Source organism: Periophthalmus magnuspinnatus, chromosome 24 (genome assembly GCF_009829125.3).
Source record: "Periophthalmus magnuspinnatus isolate fPerMag1 chromosome 24, fPerMag1.2.pri, whole genome shotgun sequence".
Classification (NCBI taxonomy): Eukaryota; Metazoa; Chordata; class Actinopteri; order Gobiiformes; family Gobiidae; genus Periophthalmus; species Periophthalmus magnuspinnatus.
This window is the reverse complement of record NC_047149.1, coordinates 26,908,111-26,930,763: the sequence shown is the minus strand read 5'-3', so window position 1 is coordinate 26,930,763 and position 22,653 is coordinate 26,908,111. Positions and strand designations below refer to the sequence as shown.

At 40.1% G+C, this 22,653-nt stretch overlaps 2 protein-coding genes across 2 annotated transcripts; one reads left to right on the top strand and one right to left on the bottom strand.

The window, feature by feature from the left end:
- Positions 1-5,558: 5,558 nt before the first annotated feature.
- mgat2 (alpha-1,6-mannosyl-glycoprotein 2-beta-N-acetylglucosaminyltransferase) lies at positions 5,559-11,434 on the bottom strand. Its single transcript, XM_033991235.2, has 2 exons — positions 11,249-11,434; positions 5,559-8,659 (listed from the first exon to the last, which is right to left on the bottom strand). Exon 2 carries the CDS (start codon positions 8,449-8,451, stop codon positions 6,994-6,996), a length of 1,458 nt encoding a protein of 485 aa, XP_033847126.1. The 5' UTR covers positions 8,452-8,659; positions 11,249-11,434; the 3' UTR covers positions 5,559-6,993.
- Positions 11,435-14,971: 3,537 nt separating this feature from the next.
- rps29 (ribosomal protein S29) lies at positions 14,972-16,667 on the top strand. The gene is made up of 3 exons (XM_033990893.2): positions 14,972-15,087; positions 15,987-16,086; positions 16,567-16,667. Exons 1-3 carry the CDS (start codon positions 15,026-15,028, stop codon positions 16,573-16,575), a joined length of 171 nt encoding a protein of 56 aa, XP_033846784.1. The 5' UTR covers positions 14,972-15,025; the 3' UTR covers positions 16,576-16,667.
- Positions 16,668-22,653: the final 5,986 nt, after the last annotated feature.

The window sequence follows — 22,653 nt, the reverse complement described above, 5'->3', positions numbered from 1 at the left end:
TGTGTGTGTGTGTGTGTCTGTCTGTGGGGGTGTGTGTGTACGTGTGTGTGTCTCACATTCACAGTCTTCGACGTCACAAACTCTTAAATCCGTGTTGAACAGCTCCAGTTGAATCATTTGCGTGTGATTGGTCCTTTAAGAAAACTGACCAATCACAGCACAGTACACTAGGCCACAGACACAGACATACTTCAGTCTGTTTTAGTAGAAGTGTTCTGAGCGCTGAGGGAAGTGCTTTGTGCGTTTGTAGAGGGTCAGACTCGTTCTGCTGTTGAGACGCTTCGACCAATCAGAGCGAAGCATCTGTTTGACCGCTCTGATCATTGGTTCTGATCGTTTAAGTAAGAACCGTCCCAGACTGATGTGTAGGACTCACAGACTTTTTATATAAATGGACAAAGCTAACCCGCTAGCCGCCATGTTCCAAACAGGAAGTGATCCTGGGCGTCACTTCCTGCTCCATCGACTCTGGCTCCAGTTCACTTTCTGTGGAAAAACTCGTCATTTTGGTCTTAAATGTTCATATTAACCCTCTACATCAGGGGTCGGCAACTTCGCTTGGCTTCGGGCCAATTTTTTTCAGCGCCCACAGGTGGCGGGCCAGATGGTAAAGGTATTGGCTTATATATATTTATAAATGCATAAATATGAATTACATGCATTTTAACTCACCTAAAACAGCCAATTAAAAAATCCTCGGGCAAAAGCTTTTGCTCCTTTTATTATGGTTTTGGTAAGAATTATGCCTTTGTTGAACATGGTAATATGGATACTAAAGGCGCACAGTATCGGGTAGAGCTATGAAAAACTTTTCACTTTAAGTTTTTACCTCATTTATTCAGGTCTTTGTCTCATGATATTAATTGAAACTAATACTTTTGTGGTTAAAATGTGCGGATTTAAACAAGGATAAAATCTTTCTAAGACGGTTACTTGAACCAGGAAGCTGCGTAATTATTGCTTATCGTCAAATCTCTCCATCAAAATTCTTTTCTCACGCTGTCTTCTTGTGACCATCACTGTGATTTAGCTCTGCCTCGAAGGTTAAACTACGACAGGCTTTTAGTCGTGCGTAATTCCGCACTAACGGCTTCCTTACTCCGCATTTGGTGCCGTAATGACCTGCACCTTTACGCACGACTGTGGGAGAGCTGTAGGACTTGGATGATGCCAAGTGCAGCAAGGATCGTGATAAAATCACAACGTAAATGAAAAATGTTTAAAATTGACATGGCTAAGTGGATTTATGTTGTGTCAAACATGAGCAAAGGTCGGGAACAATAAAACCTGACATGCGGACAAAAAGCAAGTCCCCACCCCGGTTAAAAGAAATCTTCAAACTGAGTATTTTGACAGTTTTGTGATTAAGTGATTTATTTTAATAAAATAGGGAATTAGGGAACTAACCACAGAAGTGCAAGAAGGCTGTAGCGCAACTGGTGCACATTCCTTGAGCTGCGCGCAGTCTGCACGCTTGCCTCACCAGATGTCCAAAAACAGTTAGCCACGATTTTGACTGGTGAAGGTGTATGTACACACCAGTTCATTGTTTGCTTTTAATGTTGTGTTACATGCACATCATGGGCAGTGGAATGCCCGTAGCAGTGCCCACATAACTTGGTATTAGTCGTAACGGTGGGTGTAGCGGACCAAAGGATGCAGACTCGGGGAATATTTACAGTATTTATTAAAGAAATGACAATTGGTGCAGTTCGAGGGTTGATCCGGCGGTGAGCAGGTGAGGCACGGGCCAGGATCCAGGAGCGGAACGTGGAGCGCAGCGGAGATGACGATGCGGGCAGCACCAGGGCAGGACGCAGAGTGCTAACCAGGGTCCGGGGTCGCGGAATGCAGAGATAAAACAGACAGTACCAGGGCTGGGAAGCAGGGTGGAAGCAGGGTCGGAGCTGAGCCGGGAGCGCTGGAGCTGAGACGGTCCAGCAAGCTGGGTGGAGACGCACATACGATGCGGCACCGAACGGGATGAGGCTGAAACGAAGATGAACCGGCACTGAAAAGGGTGTAGAAACGCAGATGATCTCGCCCTGAGTGTCTGGTCCTGCCTCCTCTTATACACAGCAGGTGGTGGTGATCGCGCTGATGAGCTGCAGGTGCGCGCAGGAGGAGCCAGGAGCTCAGCCCAGCTCGGCAGGTGAGGGAGGGAACGAGCAGGACAGGAGGAAAAACGTGGAGCAGACGGAGCGGATCATGACAGTATTAAAGAATCAATGCCGGAAGAAAGTCCAAAATCCTCTGGCGGGCCAAAATAAATTGGCAAAGGGCCAACATTTTCCCGCGGGCCGGACGTTGCCGACCACTGCTCTACGTGATCCTGGGGTTTTTGAAAACAGGTTCTGGCCCTTCACGTCGCTCAGACCTGATGCAGCCGGTGGATAAATAAAGTTTGTGTTTTCTGCGTCGGCCGAGAGTCTGGAGAGACTCAAGTGTGAAAAGTCCAGTCAGTCTCACCATCTGAAGTGTCACAGTCGGACCAAAATAGACCCACTGTAGTCCTGTTTAAGACCTGGGTAGGGCTCGATTTAGTCCTGGTTTAGTCCAAGTTTAGTCCTAGTTTAGTCCTGGTTTAGTCCTAGTTTAGTCCTTGTTTAGTCCTGGTTTAGTCCTTGTTCAGTCTATGTAAAGTCCATTTCAAATGATAAACGTTTGTGTCGGGAAATAAATGAACAAATAAAACAAAATTAAACGTCCCAAATGAAACAGTTTGATTTTCCTGAAGTTTGAGTCAGAAAAAACTCGTCTGATCCAATAATGAAGGAAATAAAACATGAAATCTGTCATAAACGACGGTGTGTGCGTCCTGACTGATCAGTGCGATTGTGTATGTGTTTGTGTGGTTGTGTATTTGTGTGTTTGTGCAGTTGTGTTTGTGCATTTGTGTGTGTGTGGTTGTGTGTTTGTGTGAGTGTGTGTTTGTGTATTTGGGGGTGAGTGTGTGTGTGTGTTTGTAGGGGTGTGTGTGTATTTGTGTTTGTGTATTGGTGTGTATTTGTGTGTATTGGGGTGTGTGTGTGTATTTGTGTGTTTGTGTGTGTATTTGTGTGTGTGTGTGTTGTATAAACTCTCAGCTCCTCCACACATCCATTGGTTTATTCTATAGATCCTGGTTTAATGGCGCCGCTCCACAGACGCGGTTTTAATCATTGGGCTGTGACGCTCTGGTCTCATCCACAAACGTCCTCTGAGAAAGATGAAGACGATGAAGACGATGAAGACTCTGCAAACTGGAACCTCTGGAACCTGACGTCCTGTTTCTGACGACCCTGAAGTGTCCGACTGAACCAGGACTGAACCAGGACTGAACCAGGACTGAACCAGGACTGAACCAGGGCTGAACCAGGACTAAACCAGGTCTAAACCAGGACTAAACCAGGACTGAACCAGGACTGAACCAGGACTGAACCAGGTCTTTATTCTGCTTGCAACAAAAACAGACCTTTGGGTCTGTTGTTGTTGCAGAATGAGGTAAAAGACCCTCAGCCCTGAGACCGAGGCCCAGACCGAGGCCCAGACTGACCTGGCCCTGCTCTGGACACACTGCACTGGAAGCTCAGGTCTGAGGCTTTAAAAGTAGAAAACTGAACTTAAAGGTGCATGATGTAACTTTTATTGTTGAGGGTTTGTGACCTGCTCGTCTCCGTGGAGACGTGTTTGACCAACCTCCTGGTCAAAGCCCAGTCTGGTCTGGGCTGAAGCGAGACCGAGTCTGGACTTGGACGGAGACGTCTGTGAAGACCAGGAGCCACAGGGGACAGGGACAAAACTGACACTGTGTCCTTAGGCAAGACACTCCACCCACACTGTCTGTGTGTGTGTGTGTGTGTGTGTGTGACTGTGGGTGTGTCTGTGGGTGTATGTGAGTGTGTGTGTGACTGTGTGTGCGGTTGTGTGTTTGTGTGACTGTGTGTGTGTGTGACTGTGTGTGTATGTGATTGTGTGTGTGAGTGTATGTGTGACTGTGTGTGTGGTTGTGTAGGGGTGTGTCTGTGTGTGTGACTGTGGGTGTGTCTGTGGGTGTATGTGAGTGTGTGTGTGTGTGAGTGTGGGTCTGTGTGTGTGAGTGTGTGTGCGGTTGTGTGTCTGTGTGTGACTGTGTGTGTGTGTCTGTGGGTGTATGTGAGTGTGTGTGTGTGTGTGGGTCTGTGTGTGTGAGTGTGTGTGCGGTTGTGTGTCTGTGTGTGACTGTGTGTGTCTGTGTGTGTGTGTCTGTGTGTGTGTTGGTCAGAGGGGCTGATGGTGCAGACTGGCAGCCTCATTGCTGTCAGTCTGTCCCAGGGCAGCTGTGGCTACAATAAAAACTCACAGTGAGACTAAAGCAGAATTATTATTATTATTATTATCATTATCATTATTATTATTATTATTATTATTATTATTATTATTATTATCATTATTATTATTATTATTATTATTATTATTATTATGTTATATCTTACCAACAATGTTCCACAGTGTGGCATTAATCTTGCCTGTCTTCATGGAAACAGGCAACACCAGATGAAGTTACAGGTCAGATCTGTGGAGACGTGTTCCCGCTCTGCAGATTCCAGAGTTATTCTCGTCCCTGAGGTCTCAGCCTCATTATGTCTCACTGTGTTTGGCTAAAACTAGATCTGCTGCTGGTGTGTCCTTGAGCAACGCACTTCACTCACCAAACTCATGTGCATCCCCTCTGTGTACTCTCTGTGTACTCTCTGTGTACTGTCTGTGTACTCTCTGTGTACTCTCTGTGTACTCTGTGTACTGTCTGTGTACTGTCTGTACTCTCTGTGTACTCTCTGTGTACTCTCTGTGTACTCTGTGTACTGTCTGTGTACTGTCTGTACTCTCTGTGTACTCTCTGTGTACTCTGTGTGCAGACGAGTGTAAATAACTTAACCCAGTACATAACTCGCAGGACTAAACTGGGAACTAAACCAGGACTAGAACAGGACCAAACCAAGTCTACATCAGGACTCACACTGAGCTCAAACCAGGAGCGAACATAAACACACACACACCCCCCACACACACACACTGGTTTATCTGTGTAGATGCAAACACAGCTGCTGTCCACACTCTGGATCTGCAGGAAAAGTTCACATGAGGAGAGTTTAGTGGGACAAAATGGTGTCTCCAAAGACATCGTCCTCCTCATCCTCGTCCTCGTCCTCCTCCTCTTCCTCTTCACTCTGATCTGAGTGATATAAATGACTCTGATAATTAAGAAGAGCCCAGAGGGAGTTCACCAGAGTGATCTGGCACCAAGACTAAAACAGGGTCAATTAGGACTGAACCAAGACTAAACCGGGACTAAACCGGGTCTAAACCAGGACTAAACCGGGACTAAACCAGTACTAACCCAGGTTTAAACCAGGACTAAACTAGTACTAAACGAGGACTAAACCGGGTCTAAACCAGGTCTAAACTGGGACCAAACCGGGACTAAACCAGGACTAAACCAGGACTGGACTAGGACTAAACCAGGTCTAAACCAGGTCCAAACAGTCCCTTGCTCAGATGTTCATGTTGTTGTTTCTTTAGGACAAACAGACACGGGCTTTGGTTTAGTATATTATTGTTAATTACATTTTACAAAACATGGCAGACGCTCCAGGATTCACTTGGTTCAGTGCAAAGACGTTTGTGTTAAAGATGCCAAAAAGTCAACATTCAGATTTATTTCAACAGTCCGATAAAACAGGCAATATAAGAGGATTCATAAACTTTAAAAGGCTTTTCATAATAAGGGATGCAAAAGAGTAACACACTGCAAAAACAGATCGAGTTTTAACGACAGAATCAACACAATCCATCGTGTTTTAAGGAGTTTAGACGAGGGACGCAAGTATCTGCTGACTCCTGATATCAGCAGACACCTGAAAACGGCATTTATTTACTCAAAACGAAACTAAAACAAGACAAAACTGATACAAATAAGTTATGGAGCTGTTAATTATGTCTCAAGTAACGACAGAACAACTTTGTATAAATAAAAGTTCAAACGGATTTGGAGCTTAGTTCTGTATTTGAAACTCCGACCACGAGTATCTTAGCAACCGAAGAGCCAATCAGGAGCGAGGTTGTTGAAGGTAACGCCGCTTTTCTGCATTTTAGACCAGTTAAGAGGTTTGTTCTCTGTGTCAAGATGTATTTTCCCCACAATTTTAAAATAAATCTGCCAATCTGAGCTGCGAAAATCATCACTTAAGTTATGTCACGTTTTATGCTAACTCCAACGTCGTGTTTCCAGGGCGTGTTGTGTAATATTTTACGTTAGTATGATGCTAGTTTATGTGTCAGTCTTGTGTTAAATATTCCACTACTCCAGGGTTAAATTTCAAAATAAAATGCTTAATAATACGGCTGCAAGATTAATCGCAGTCCAATCGAAATTAGAATTAGTGAATCGTACACGTGGCAGTTTTTACGTCTCATAATCTCGTCTTATTCTGCGTATAAATGTCTAACCCTGTCGTTTATATCTGTACAAACATGTTCTGAAATGTATTTATTGTGTTAGTTTGTCAGTTTAATTTTCATTCGTTTCGTCAATGAACTTTGGACAGAATCTTATTTATTAAAACAAAGTGTAATCATAAAAATCACTGTTAGATAGTTGAAATCGTTGAACTAAAAAAACAAAAAAATATTGACCAAGAACCAAAAAATATCAGAAATCATAGACAGATTATTTCCGCTTCAAATACCAAAATTAAATCTTTTCAAACGCAGCAAAAAACTCAAATCCCAAACTTAAATCCCAGGGGTGAAGTGCTAAATTTTGTTCCCTGGGTACAAATCATCATGAGGGCCCAAACAGCATGCTGTCTAATGTAAAACGCACATTACCGACTTCGTAAAGGGGCCCCCCTCCCTGCACTGGCCCCCTGGGTAAACAGCACCTCCTGCCCCCCTCAGCCCGACGCCCCTGTAACTCCTGTCGTTCAAACTCAGAATCAGCTTTTGCAGTGTCGTATCGTAGCAAGTATAAGGTCATTGTAACCGAACGTAACTTTTACACAGTTCATGATCCCTGATGTCTCCCCAGCCGCCGTTTTTCACATGCGGAGCCACGCCCCCCGCGCCGTTTCCAGGAAGCCTTTTCGTGAGCAGGAGGTTTTTGGGAAACAGCTGATTCCCGCTGCTTTGGAGGATGTTTTCGATCTTGGTTTTCTGGCTGATCGGCATGCACGCTGTTTTCTTATGGTGCATTCCGCAGTCTCCGGCGTGGAAAATTCTCGGAGCTTCGCTAACCATTACTTTCCAATAAGACGGTAGACAAGACACGGTTAAGTGCTGCAAACTCCAGTCCCAGTTGTAGTCGTCGTACGTGCAAAAGGTATCTGTGCATTTGATGAGTTTTTCGTAAGTCTCCCTGCTCAAAGCCATTCCCATGTTATGTTCCGTAGACTTCCACGGTTTCACTTCCACTTTGTTCGCTTTACTCGAGTATCCGATGTGGCTGTAGCTTCCCAACGACAGAATATCGCAATCCGGACACTGTTCCCTCTTTAACCCCGACATGAGCTTCAACAAATGGATAAAATCGGCAGAAAGATAATGATCCTCCTCGACGAGAAGAACCAAACCTCTGTGATCTTTCAGCGCGTGGATTCTGTCCCAAACAAAATGCAGTTTCCACCACCAGTGATGCTTCGTCTGGGAGAACTTCGCCTCGCGGTAGTGCCCGAAAGAGTCCGGGTATTCCGCGTTGATGCATCCCAGTTTTAAGGCGTCTTTCTTGGGTATATCGCGCGGACAGTCCCTCGGATCGTGCCCGGGGAACTCGTGCGGGTACAGCTGGATGCTAAACGGGAAAAAAACCTGCAAAACTTGGCAAAAATCCACCGTCGAAACCACTTTGTTGATCTCCGGGGACCAGAAGTCGTGACTGAAGATGAGCAGTAAACTTTCAACTCCTCGGGCTTTGCGTAAACTGTCCACTAACAATTTAAGGTAGTCCGGGCGGTTGTGGACTTGCACCACCACTACGAGATCATCCTTTTGCCGCGCCGCCTTAAATTTCTCCTCGTTTCTTATAATCTGGTCAAAGTTCAGCTGGAAAACGATACCTCGATATACTAAAGTCGTATTATCCAAATCGGGCTTGAGGAACTTGTCGACTTTGGGTAACTTCTCTTCTTTATCTTTCTCCGAGTGGGTTTCATTTTGGACTACAGGAAGCGCAGCGGCGGCGGCGGCGGGTTTGCTGGCAGCTTGCGTAGCTTGCGCTGGTACGTTATTGTTTTTAATGCTACTACTACTGCTACTACTACTACTACTAATACTACTACTACCAATAACGCTGCTCCTTCGAACTACCTCCACCTCTTTAGAAAACAAGGCAACGTCAGTTTTCTTCTGTCGGCCGCTGCTCCAGAAGGCGAGTCCGCAAATGATGACCACCAGGGACACGATCACCACCTTCCGTTTGTAAATCCGGAATCTCATGATAAGAAGAAGACGGGACGGTACAAAAAGACGCCGTGGCAGGACCGTTTTTTTTTTTGGCGAGATACAAAAAAGAGGAGCGGCTATGAGGCTATGTTTTGGCAGAAATCGGTAAACATTGATCCCCGGGGGAACGTCATTGGCCGGCGATGATGTAAGGCATAGCAGGTGGGAGGCAGCGGGGCGGGCGGAGTCTAGAGCCGATCACCTGCGACAGAAAGATCAATACGTCAGGATCGATCAGACAGTAAGAGGCTTTGGGACGGTGAGCTGGAACGGGACGCCACTCACACAATCAGCTGCTTTAAACTGTTAGATTAAACAGATCCATATTTTAAGACATTTTCTGATGTTCTGACGTTTCCTCGTCACAAACAAAACACTCTGTTCCACCTTGTGATGTCATCATGTGGTGATACAGGAAGTGCTCCACTGTGTTTTTAAACTCCACACACCTTCATTTATAGAATCATTTGGATCATTTCAGGACCAGGACTAAACCGGGACTCAATCAGGACTAAACCAGGACTAAACCGGGACTAAACCAGGGCTAAACCGGGACTAAACCAGGGCTAAACCAGGACTAAACCGGGACTAAACCGGGACTAAACCAGGGCTAAACCAGGACTAAACCAGGGCTAAACCAGGACTAAACCAGGACTAAATCAGGGCTAAACCAGGGCTAAACCAGGGCTAAAACAGGACGAAACCAGGACGAAACCAGGACTAAACCAGGGCTAAACCAGGGCTAAACCAGGGCTAAACCAGGACTAAACCAAGACTAGACCAGGACTAAACCAGGGCTAAACCAGGACTAAACCAGGACTAAACCAGGACTAAACCAGGGGTAAACCAGGGCTAGACCTGGACTAAACCAAGACTAGACCTGGACTAAACCAGGACTAAACCAGGGCTAAACCAGGACTAAACCAGGGCTAAACCAGGACTAAACAAGGACTAAACCAGGGCTAAACCAGGGCTAAACCAGGGCTAAACCAGGGCTAAACCAGGACTAAACCAGGACTAAACCAGGACTAAACCAGGACTAAATCAGGGCTAAACCAGGGCTAAACCAGGACTAAACCAGGACTAAACCAGGACTAAAACAGGACGAAACCAGGACGAAACCAGGACTAAACCAGGACTAAACCAGGGCTAAACCAGGGCTAAACCAGGGCTAAACCAGGACTAAACCAGGACTAAACCAGGACTAACCAGGACTAAACCAGGGCTAAACCAGGACTAAACCAGAACTAAACCAGGACTAAACCAGGGCTAACCCAGGAGTAAACCAGGGCTAGACCTGGACTAAACCAAGACTAGACCTGGACTAAACCAGGACTAAACCAGGGCTAAACCAGGGCTAAACCAGGACTTTGTGTACCAATTTTGCTATAAAAATAAACTTTAAATTCATACATAACGCCCCTGTCCTGGGGGCTGTTGTGACGTCGTGTTTCAGCTTTTGTTTCTTTTTACAACCACAAAATATACAAAGAAAATGAACTCAAACTTTAAAGAGAGACATAAATAGAAGTGCTTTTGCTTTTGCTTTTACTTTTACGACACGAAACATTGGAAATTTACCAAAACTATAATTATAAAACGTTCTTAAATTGTCCTGCTCCTGCTTCACATTAACTCGGCTGATGTGACATCGATCAAAATGTCAGTACCTCCTCCACTTTAAAAGCATTATCTTTACACCATTATCGATCACACTGGACCGGTCAGACGCATCAGACTGGACCGGTCAGACGCATCACACTGGACCGGTCAGACGCATCACACTGGACCGGTCAGACGCATCACACTGGACCGGTCAGACGCATCACACTGGACCGGTCAGACGCATCACACTGGACCGGTCATTAGAAATTACTTTTCAACAAGACAATTAAAAAAACAAAACAAAAAAACAACAACACATTTTATAATTCTGACCTGTAATGTTTCAACAAGACTATTTATGAACGGCTTAAACTTATAAGACTTTTTTTTCTTTTTTTATTCTCTTGTTGAAATGTCACTTCTTATAATTTTAAGCAATTTTTATTTTATTTTATTTTTATGTATTTATTTTTTGGAAACATTACAGGTCAGAATTATAAGTTGTTTTTTTTATCTTTTTTTATTCTCTTGTTGGTCACTTCTTATAATTTGAAGCAGTTTTTATTTTATTTTTTTTTAAACATTACAGGTCATGAGATTTTTCATTTTTTCTTTATTTTTTATTTTTTAATTCTCTTGTTGAAATGTCACTTCTTATAATTCCTCTTATTTTATTTATTATTTTAATTTATTTAGTTAAATGTGTTCCTCTGGTGCAGATTATAATTCTAACCTCTTATTTTATTTATTATTTTTATTTATTTAGTTAAATATGTTCCTCTGGTGCAGATGTTCCGCTGTGACACAAACAGCTGCATTTTCCTGTTTTTTTCCTCACATTTAAACGCGTCACCGTCGCGTGGCTCGTTTCAAATCCTGTAAAACTCGACAAACGTTCATAAAATGTGAATTATAAACAGTTTAGAGTCACTGTTTTGTATAAATTTTATCAAACGCTACAATTAAACGTGTTTTTTCCCCCAGTTTGGCGTCAAAAACACGCGTCTTTACGCACAATTTGGAGAAATGCGCAAAAACGTTGGTGTTTTACGCTGCGTTACTTTTGTTTATGTCGCAAACGGACGCGGATCCGCTGATGCTAACGCGGTTAGCCTCGGCTAAAGCGACAGCCCCAACAGCAGCGCCTCAACACACAAACGCAAACGCAGCACAAACGCGCAGTTACCTTTGGCGCAGAGCTCGTGCGGGACGTTTCACTGCGTAAAATCCGCACAGGGGTTTGCCATTGTCCTCCGCGGCTCCCGTCCGGCTGCATGGAGGCGCGGCTGTCCACGGACGGCCCAGAAAATGACCACAACACTCACAGACTCCAACCGCTGTCTGCCGCTGTCCCACTATCCCACAATGCACCGCGGCGTGCAGAGAGAGAGAGGAGGGGGGGACAGAGGAGAGAGAGTGATAGAGGGAGATAGGAGAGAGGGGGGGGGGAGAGGGGGGAGGGGGGGGAGCGGGAGAGAGAGAGAGAGGGGGAGAGAGAGAGGAGAGGAGAGAGTGGAGAGAGAGGAGAGGGAGAGAGAGAGGAGAGGGAGGGAGAGAGAGAGAGAGGAGAGGGAGAGAGAGAGAGAGGAGAGGGAGAGAGAGAGTGATAGAGGGAGTATAGACGGACTGATAGAGGGAGAGAGAGAGAGGAGAGAGAGAGAGGAGAGAGAGAGAGGAGTGGAGAGAGAGTGATAGAGGGAGAGAGAGATGAGAGGGAGGGGGGAGAGAGTGATAGAGGGAGAGAGAGTGATAGAGGGAGTATACAGACTGATAGAGGGAGAGAAAGAGAGGAGAGGGAGGGGGGGAGAGGGGGAGAGAGAGTGATAGAGGGAGTGATAGAGGGATGGGGCTGAAGTCTCATATCTTCTGCTGACGGCTCCAAAAACTCTGGGCTCAGATCATTTTTCAGCCTAAAGGCAAAAAAAATCTCACAGTTAAATAATAAATAATTAAAAGAGAAAAGTGAGAGACTGGACAGAAAAATACTGCAGTTTGATCTGAAGGATGGAACTGATACTTCATTTATTACTTTATTACCTGCTCTAAAAAGTATTTGTAGAAGTATTCTGACACACGGGCCGATCAGAGTGACGTGCTCTGGGGTTTATTCTGCACTTTTCTCTTTTAAAGTTGATTTTATGATGATTATTTATGTTGTGATTTTAATGTCTTTCTTTTAAATGACTCTGGACCAAATGTGCTGCTCAAACAAACCTGTCTTTTCTTCTGGACACTTGTTTTTTACACAGTTTCATTTAAATCGTAGAATAAAGACGTAACAGACGATTAAAAACAGTTTTATGTTTGTTCTGTGTTTTTAAATCTCACCTGCTTGACCACAGGAGCAGTGTTTTCTGTTTTTCTCACAGTTTGGAGCCTAAATTATGTGCATTTGTTTGATTTTAGTAAAGTAACTGTACTCTGAATACTGTCAAATGTAAAAGTACCTGCACCAGACACAGGTCCTGAGTATTGAGAGTATTTGTTTTATTCAGACACTTTCTGTTGTAAATGTTTGGAACAAGATCTTTGTCTCTACAAGAAAAAACCCTCATGATTTTGCAAAACTTTACATTAAGTTTTATATTTTATATAAGTTCTTAAAAGCCAAAGATATTCATAAATATTCAGAAATAAGATGTTTTTAAGTATTTAATGTGGAAAAAAACCAACAATTTACAAACTGATTTACAGCCTGAATTATGCTGAGTCACTAGTGTATTAGCATTAGCCTTAGCCTTAGCATTAGCATTAGCATGTTAAAACGTGCTTATTTCTTTGCAACATCACTGCACATACTGTGTGTGTTGTTGCACATACTGTGTGTGTTGTTGCACATACTGTGTGTGTTGTTGCAGTTTCACACTTTAACTCCACATAAATAACAGTATAAACTCATCCTGTTGTGTGTGATTGTGTGTGGTTGTGTAGTTGTGTGGTTGTGTGGTTGTGTAGTTGTGTGGTTGTGTGATTGTGTGTAGTTGTGTAGTTGTGTGTAGTTGTGTGATTGTGTTGTTGTGTAGTTGTGTAGTTGTGTGCTTGTGTGTTTGTGTGTGAGGCCGGTGCGGGGCAGGGTGATATTTTCTCTGTTTAATCATATAAAGCTCCAACTTTCTCCAGGCCAGGCATACCCAAAGTCCGGCCCGGGGGCCAATTGCGGCCCGTGTACAAATTTCCACTGGCCCTCAGCATCTGGAATAAAAATAATTATGTGTGGCCCGTCAGCACTGTTGACCAGTGTAAATTACACATGTTCAAGCTCACTGACTTTTATCGCCAACTGGATAAAGACAAGTTTAAAGAAATTCAAACCTTTGCTAAGAAAATGCTGAGTTTGTTTGGTTATATTTGTGAGAAGACATTCTTGGCTATGAAGTTTAACAAGAACTGTGTGAGGACAAATCTAACTGACTCTAACCTGTGTGACACTTGGCGCATCAAAACCACTTTGAGCCAGACCTGGTTTATTTACTACAGTCCAGATCTCAGTTTCACCCTTCACATTAGTGCAAGTTATTTGTTCTCCTTCTGAGGTGAATAAATCCTAAAATCCCAGTGAATTTATTTTATTGTGATTATCAAAAGCACAGTTTAAATGTTTACTTTTTAACATTAATTTTGTTTTTGAAAGGTGAAAGCCATTTGCAATAAAAAAATAAAAAATAAAAAATAAATAAATTTGCATTTAATATTGATGGTTCAAAGAATGATCAGGCCGAATGGTCGGCCCCCAAACACTTTCACCTCACCAAATCTGGCCCTCTTTGTAAAAAGTTTGGACACCCCTGCTCCAGGCTCTAGAATCATTTTTAAAGTGAAGAATGTTTTTATTTCTTCGTCTTTTTATTACAAACTGCAGTTTTTTTCCACTTGAATTATTTTACAGCAGATGAAGGGCTCCCCCTGCTGGAGCTGTGAGGCTGGTGCTGGAGTGTTTTAAATGTACAACCTGCAAAAATAAAAAATACATAAATAAATACATATAATAAAAAATAAATACATAAATGCATAATTTGTAAATAAATAAAAGTAAATATAAATCATTGTAGAAATAAATAAAGGTGGAAATAAATGGAAATAAAAATGTATAATTAATAAAATAAATAAATAAATGTCAAAATGAAATGTAAAAACAACACCATATTTAACTTGTTAAATGCCCAGAGTGTGTACTTTGATGTGTAAATGCATATATTTATTTATACAATTCTACTTTTGTTCCTCATTTTAATACATTCCAATATTTATTCTTGCATTTATTTTTAATAATATCTTTTTTGTTCCTGCACAGCTGTCCCTGCCTCTGTGGACTATCTGTGCAACGTCAAATAAATAACTCCTCTTCTGGGTTTTCAGTGTATACAAAAGTGCACATAAAACTTTACCCTTTGTTTCTGGATTCATCTCAGGTGCGGGTCGTACTCAGTTACATTTACTTGTGTAACTTTTTAGAGAAACTGTACTTTTCTAGCAGAATATTTTAATAAAAGTAACGATACTCTCACTTGAGTAAAAGCTGTGCTTCCTCTTTGTCAGTTTACAAGTGACAATATGAAATAATTTGAACATTTGTGTTTCTTACAGCTCCTTCAGATTTGATTTAGTTTGCCTGTTTTGTTTTTGTCTTTTAAAAATACCAGATTTGGGACATTATTTCATGTTTGTCCTTCAGATTACACTATAATTAACTTTAAATTATAAATCAGATCCTAATAGTTACTCTTTAAGTTACTCTTACGTGAACAGTACTTTTCCCAAACACATTTTTACTTTTACTTGAGTCATTTCTTGGACCTACTTTGTTCTTCTTTAGCTGCAGTGTCTCTCCTGCTCCATCCTGTTTCTGTCGCTTGGTGGCGCTGCCCTCGTCCCTCTCACCGGAAGTCGTGCCCATGCGCAAACTCTCATCTGCGCATGCGTGTCCTCTGCTCTTCCTTTCCGACGCACGACCGGAGCAGACAACATGGGCCATCAGCAGCTGTACTGGAGCCACCCCCGAAAGTTCGGACAGGGATCCCGCTCCTGGTCGGTACCGTCGTTATTTCGTGTTTTAATACTTAGTGCGCGCGATCGACGTGTTTGGACTGAGTTTGAGATGAAATACGTGGAGAAATGTTGCCGGATCTGACCCGCCGCATGGAGCTAACATGGCGGCGGGATGCTAGCACGATGCGCGTCAGATTAGCATTAGACTTTATAAACAGTTTCTTCAGTGTTTTCTTTAATAAAAACACATGATGCATATTTATGTTCGGATTAAAGTCTTTTATGTCCGCAGTTGAGGTTTAATCGGTGAAGAAAAGCAGATTTTTTTTGTAAATTCCACCCACGGTACGAATCTGCGGTGATGAAAAGGCGCTGTCTGAGTTCAAATGTCAAAGGACCAATTAACATATTTATTTGATATTGCACGTTTGGTAATAATTTGAATATTTATCTGTATAGAGTTTGAAGTGATGAGCTGGTGAAGAAAAGCTGAGAATTGTTTGTAAATTCCTTCCACGTGACGAATCTGCGGTGATGAACAGGCGATGTCCGGGTTCAAATGTCAAATGAGCAGTTTACATTTTTGAAAGGTGTTTATTTGACAGTACAATTTGAATTTTTATTTAGTTAAGTTTTTTAGTTTAATTTTTAATTTGAAGTGGAGAAATTGGTTGAAATTTGCTGTTTGATACGAACTATTAGAACTAAGTCATTTGACAGAACTGTAATTATCTGCATTTAAGTGTTTTATTTTCCAGTCACATGGCCTGATGGCTCATTTGAACTCGTATCCTTACCAAAAACTAGTAAATACAACAAATCCATTCAAATATAATTTTGTGTGGAACTAGACACAGAATTAAACTCAAACTTACAATCAGTGTTTTGTTTTTTCTTTGTTTTTCACTCAAACTAATCCCCTCTTTTTGTTGTTGCAGCCGGGTTTGCTCAAACAGACACGGCCTGATCCGCAAATATGGACTCAACATGTGCCGTCAGTGCTTTCGACAATACGCCAAGGATATTGGATTTGTCAAGGCAAGTATTCGATCAGATGGATGCACATGTTCAGTGAATTCAAGCTGTTATTGTGTTTTGGTCGTGTGACTTGGAGGTTTTTGTGATGAATAAGTTCAAAATCAGAAGTAATATTGGGATGTGCTTCGGCCAAATTGTGACAACATTGAGTACGATTAGAAAAAACAAAACTTTAAATTGACTCAAATGGGAGGCGTGCATCACATTTTGTAATCTGATATCTTTAACTGTTGTACTTTTACTGATGTTTCAAATGTACGATTAATTTTAGGCTGAAATCTAATAAAATGTTGCGTTACAAAAGAGTCTGTGCTGTTGGAGCTCTTAATATGTGACTTGTTTAAAGAATCAAAAAGATGAGGGGTCTTTTAATAATTTGTACTATTGATAAAAGTGTAATATTTGTACATCGGCCTCTTTCAGGAATAGCTGAAATACATTTTAACTTTGACTAAACTGTTTGCTGTTTTTTGTTTCCAGCTGGACTAAAATCAGCAGCGATTCCTGATGGGTTGAAATCTTTGGAAGTTTGGCCGAGATGTGACGCCCCAGTTTTGCAAATAAATGTTTCTTTTTGTCCACTTCTGCCTTTTGTCTTGTGGTTCATTTGATTTTCCCGTAGAAGATCTTATTGTTTCTACATAAAGTGTTTTATTTCCCTGCGTGATACTGAACACAAAAGTATGTTACTCTAAACGGCATGATTTAAAATGGCAGTTTAGATTTTGTATGAATGTGTAAGGCCTCAGTCGTCCCGTTATTATCCATAGTAAACGAGAAATTCTGTAAACTGGACAAAACATTTAAAGTTACGATTACTATGAATGTCCAAATAATAATAAGCCTGTGAGTTTACAGTTTCTATGACTAAAACCTGTTGTGTCCATTATCTCCTGCTGTTAATCTTTGCGCTGCTGCAGGAAACGACCAATAAAATACTGGTTCAGTGATGTGTTTCTCACACTGTTTATGGGAAAGTTTGATGTTGCTTTGACTGGACACGTCTAATCTAGTGAAACTGAAGTTTAGTCTTTATTAGATGATTTCCAAACAATTATCAAACGATTGTCTTTCCCATCATGTTTTTGGACCTACAGCTGAAATCGCTGAAACAAAAAAAGTAATGTTATATCTACGGGTTTTATTTTGTGAAAGTTTGTCCCTCGATCCATCATTATCAGAACGTTCCTGCTCGTTTCTTCGCTCTGTCTGTGGAGCGGAATGTTTGGCCCTAAATATTCACCGATACAAACCACATGGAAGTAAAAGTCTCCAGCTCCTGTAAACTGCAGGTCAGAGAAAAGTGTCCATCATTACACACTTTTGAATTAACACAAACTGAAGATCATGAGACCAGACTCCCTCTGGTCCAGTGACTCCCTCAGGTCCGGTGACTCGCTCTGGTCCGGTGACTCCCTCAGGTCCGGTGACTCCCTCTGGTCCAGTGACTCCAGACTCCTGGCGCTGATGGAAGTGGATCATTACTGTATTTGTCTTTGTAAGTTTTATTGATTTATATCTTATATTTAGACTGATGTGTGCACTTTTTTAATTATAAGTCACTATGAGCCTGACAACAACAAACATTAAATGAAACCGAACGAGGGCGACCAGATTTTCAAAATTCTAAATGGAGACACTGGGTTTGGATGATCAGTATAAAAGAAAAACTCTGTCCAATCTCATCTCACTTGTGTCAGAATCTTAGGACGTCTGTCGGTGCATTAATGTTCATATGTATGTATTTATTTTATTTTTATTTATTGAGTGTTTTCATTTTTTTTATTTTTTTTATCATTATTTCTTTATATATTTGTTTATTATTTTTTGTTTGTTTTTTAATTTTTTATGTATTTACATTTTTTATTCATTTATTTACATTTTTTATTCATTTATTTACATTTTTTATTCATTTATTTTTATTTATATATATATTTTTTTACCTTATTCTAATTTTCAAACATTTTTTTTCTGTATTTTATTTAAACAAATGACAGTATTTGTCTCTTTAATGTTGACGAGGATCAAATGGGTCAAAAACAGAGACACTTGACACATTTCGTGTATAAAACTGGGTCAAATCGATGGTTTTGTCTAAATCTGCTGAAACTGAGGACAAAGGGACAAACCTGAGACGTCCCGGGTCAAACCAGGGTCAATGGAGACGTTTGACCTCGTTTAACTGTTCAGAAGGTTGTTCAGTGAGTTTCTTTTTGAGTTTATTGTTGAGTTTATTATTTAATTTGTTTTATTGCCTCTGTATGATGCTCTGATGCTAACTGGAGGCACTGCTCTGTCTGAGGCTGTTACACTTTAATCTGACCAGAAAGAGCTCAGTGGGAATTAAAACAGATGAAGTGATCTGTCCCTCCTTTGACAGTGTTTGTTGCTCATGTGTGCATTGTGTTACTATGGCAACTGCTGAACATTCCACCTTAGAGATACATGTAGAACACCCCCAGCGCGATGTCTCTGCAAAGTATTAATTAAAGTAAAAGATGAGAATAAAATAATGAACCAGTGTCTTATTCTTGTGCTGCAGGTTTGACAGTTCGTGTTTCGTCCTGTAGGGGGCAGCGACGCCTCACGTTTGATTTTCACTTTAGTTTAAATTTCCTCCACAGAATCATCCACTTTGAAACATTTGGAGTTTTACAAATGAGGAGCATTTAATTATGTGTCATTATGTTTGGATGAAGTGAGTAAAAGATAAAAATACAATGAACGATTTAATTAAGTCTGAAATTTAATAATTTTGTTTTTTCTTTTTTTTTTTTTCAATCTCTGCACATTTTTAGGAAATTGTGTTTTTTTAACATTATTATTATTATTTAGTTATTTCTTTGTTTTTTGTACTTTCACATTTCTGCTGTTTCTTCTTCTCTTGTTTTTCATGAACGACACAGAGTCAAACCCACAGCTCCAGTCGTTTATTTAACTTTATTTTATTTATCGTCTGTTTTACTCACGAGTTTTGTTTTATCTTTTGTTTTTATCGGGGTTTTAATTCTTTTGGCCTCCACTGTTCTTACTGTGATAATAATAATAATAATAATAATAATTTGGATTTATATCGTGTGTTTTTCAGCTTCAGTCGCTCCACACGGCCGTAGCCACAGTCGCCCTGGGACAGACTGATGGAGGGGCTCAGATCCACAGGTTGGTGATTCCAGGTCCCACAGATGAACGCTGTTTGTGTCCTTGAGCAAAACACTTCACCCCCTCACACCGGTGTGTCTGTGTGTGTATTTGTGTGTATGGGGGTGTGTATGTGTGTGTGTAGGGGTGTGTGTGTGTTTGTGTATATGTGTGTGTGTATGTGTGTAGGTGGGGGTGTGTATGTGTGTGTGTAGGGGTGTGTGTGTGTTTGTGTATATGTGTGTGTGTATGTGTGTAGGTGGGGGTGTGTATGTGTGTGTGTAGGGGTGTGTGTAGGTGTGTGTAGGGGTGTGTGTGTGTGTTTGTGTATATGGGTGTGTGTAGGTGTGTGTATATGTGGGGGGGTGTGTGTGTATGTGTGTGTGGGGGTGTGTAGGGGTGTGTGTGTAAGTGTGTGGTGTGTGTGTGTGTGTGTCGGGGTGTGTGTGTAGGTGTGTGTGTGTAGGTGGGGGTGTGTAGGTGTTTGTGTGTGTGTTTGTGTGTGTGTGTGTAAAGCCCTTTGAGCCTGTGTAAAACTGTGACTGTTTTTCATTGAGTGTCTTGCCTAACGACACAACAGCAGGTTTGATCAGTGGCGCCTCCCTGTGGCAGCGTCTGGTCATGACACAGAGACAAACTGAAAGGACCTGGACAAAAGAAGTGAAATGGAACTTTAAGGACCTGAACCACAAATCCTCTTATTGTGAGGAGAGAGAGCGCTTGACCAGAGAGAAAAGAAGAGAGAGAGAAGAGAGAGGAGAGAAGAGAGAGAGAGAAGAGAGAGAGAAGAGAGAGAGAAGAGAGAGAAGAGAAGAGAGAGAAGAGAAGAGAGAGGAGAGAAGAGAGGAGAGAGAGAAGAGAGGAGAGAGAGAGGAGAGGAGAGAGAAGAGAGAAAAGAGAGAGAGGAGAGAGAAGAGAAGAGAGAGGAGAGAAGAGGAGAGAAAAGAGAGGAGAGAGGGTGTTGGACGTGAGCAGGTTGTTGAGTCTTGTGTTTCATTTTCTGTTTGATTATTTTTCTGTTTCACTGTAAAAACCTGAACAGGAGGATTTGATATAAATTTGGACTGAAACATGTAAGTAAGTAAGTAAGTAAGTAAGTAAGTAAGTAAGTAAGTAAGTAAGTAAGTAAGTAAGTAAGTAAGTAAGTAAGTAAGTAAGTAAGTAAGTAAGTAAGTAAGTAAGTAAGTAAGTAAGTAAGTAAGTAAGTAAGTAAGTAAGTAAGTAAGTAAGTAAGTAAGTAAGTAAGTAAGTAAGTAAGTAAGTAAGTAAGTAAGTAAGTAAGTAAGTAAGTAAGTAAGTAAGTAAGTAAGTAAGTAAGTAAGTAAGTAAGTAAGTAAGTAAGTAAGTAAGTAAGTAAGTAAGTAAGTAAGTAAGTAAGTAAGTAAGTAAGTAAGTAAGTAAGTAAGTAAGTAAGTAAGTAAGTAAGTAAGTAAGTAAGTAAGTAAGTAAGTAAGTAAGTAAGTAAGTAAGTAAGTAAGTAAGTAAGTAAGTAAGTAAGTAAGTAAGTAAGTAAGTAAGTAAGTAAGTAAGTAAGTAAGTAAGTAAGTAAGTAAGTAAGTAAGTAAGTAAGTAAGTAAGTAAGTAAGTAAGTAAGTAAGTAAGTAAGTAAGTAAGTAAGTAAGTAAGTAAGTAAGTAAGTAAGTAAGTAAGTAAGTAAGTAAGTAAGTAAGTAAGTAAGTAAGTAAGTAAGTAAGTAAGTAAGTAAGTAAGTAAGTAAGTAAGTAAGTAAGTAAGTAAGTAAGTAAGTAAGTAAGTAAGTAAGTAAGTAAGTAAGTAAGTAAGTAAGTAAGTAAGTAAGTAAGTAAGTAAGTAAGTAAGTAAGTAAGTAAGTAAGTAAGTAAGTAAGTAAGTAAGTAAGTAAGTAAGTAAGTAAGTAAGTAAGTAAGTAAGTAAGTAAGTAAGTAAGTAAGTAAGTAAGTAAGTAAGTAAGTAAGTAAGTAAGTAAGTAAGTAAGTAAGTAAGTAAGTAAGTAAGTAAGTAAGTAAGTAAGTAAGTAAGTAAGTAAGTAAGTAAGTAAGTAAGTAAGTAAGTAAGTAAGTAAGTAAGTAAGTAAGTAAGTAAGTAAGTAAGTAAGTAAGTAAGTAAGTAAGTAAGTAAGTAAGTAAGTAAGTAAGTAAGTAAGTAAGTAAGTAAGTAAGTAAGTAAGTAAGTAAGTAAGTAAGTAAGTAAGTAAGTAAGTAAGTAAGTAAGTAAGTAAGTAAGTAAGTAAGTAAGTAAGTAAGTAAGTAAGTAAGTAAGTAAGTAAGTAAGTAAGTAAGTAAGTAAGTAAGTAAGTAAGTAAGTAAGTAAGTAAGTAAGTAAGTAAGTAAGTAAGTAAGTAAGTAAGTAAGTAAGTAAGTAAGTAAGTAAGTAAGTAAGTAAGTAAGTAAGTAAGTAAGTAAGTAAGTAAGTAAGTAAGTAAGTAAGTAAGTAAGTAAGTAAGTAAGTAAGTAAGTAAGTAAGTAAGTAAGTAAGTAAGTAAGTAAGTAAGTAAGTAAGTAAGTAAGTAAGTAAGTAAGTAAGTAAGTAAGTAAGTAAGTAAGTAAGTAAGTAAGTAAGTAAGTAAGTAAGTAAGTAAGTAAGTAAGTAAGTAAGTAAGTAAGTAAGTAAGTAAGTAAGTAAGTAAGTAAGTAAGTAAGTAAGTAAGTAAGTAAGTAAGTAAGTAAGTAAGTAAGTAAGTAAGTAAGTAAGTAAGTAAGTAAGTAAGTAAGTAAGTAAGTAAGTAAGTAAGTAAGTAAGTAAGTAAGTAAGTAAGTAAGTAAGTAAGTAAGTAAGTAAGTAAGTAAGTAAGTAAGTAAGTAAGTAAGTAAGTAAGTAAGTAAGTAAGTAAGTAAGTAAGTAAGTAAGTAAGTAAGTAAGTAAGTAAGTAAGTAAGTAAGTAAGTAAGTAAGTAAGTAAGTAAGTAAGTAAGTAAGTAAGTAAGTAAGTAAGTAAGTAAGTAAGTAAGTAAGTAAGTAAGTAAGTAAGTAAGTAAGTAAGTAAGTAAGTAAGTAAGTAAGTAAGTAAGTAAGTAAGTAAGTAAGTAAGTAAGTAAGTAAGTAAGTAAGTAAGTAAGTAAGTAAGTAAGTAAGTAAGTAAGTAAGTAAGTAAGTAAGTAAGTAAGTAAGTAAGTAAGTAAGTAAGTAAGTAAGTAAGTAAGTAAGTAAGTAAGTAAGTAAGTAAGTAAGTAAGTAAGTAAGTAAGTAAGTAAGTAAGTAAGTAAGTAAGTAAGTAAGTAAGTAAGTAAGTAAGTAAGTAAGTAAGTAAGTAAGTAAGTAAGTAAGTAAGTAAGTAAGTAAGTAAGTAAGTAAGTAAGTAAGTAAGTAAGTAAGTAAGTAAGTAAGTAAGTAAGTAAGTAAGTAAGTAAGTAAGTAAGTAAGTAAGTAAGTAAGTAAGTAAGTAAGTAAGTAAGTAAGTAAGTAAGTAAGTAAGTAAGTAAGTAAGTAAGTAAGTAAGTAAGTAAGTAAGTAA

Bases quoted from the DNA above. Each gene is read 5' to 3' on its own strand.
- mgat2 (XM_033991235.2), bottom strand. From the start codon at position 8,451: ATGAGATTCCGGATTTACAAACGGAAGGTGGTGATCGTGTCCCTGGTG.
- rps29 (XM_033990893.2), top strand. From the start codon at position 15,026: ATGGGCCATCAGCAGCTGTACTGGAGCCACCCCCGAAAGTTCGGACAG. The intron at 15,088-15,986 runs GTCGGTACCGTC...TTGTTGTTGCAG, and splicing joins GGACAGGGATCCCGCTCCTG to CCGGGTTTGCTCAAACAGAC.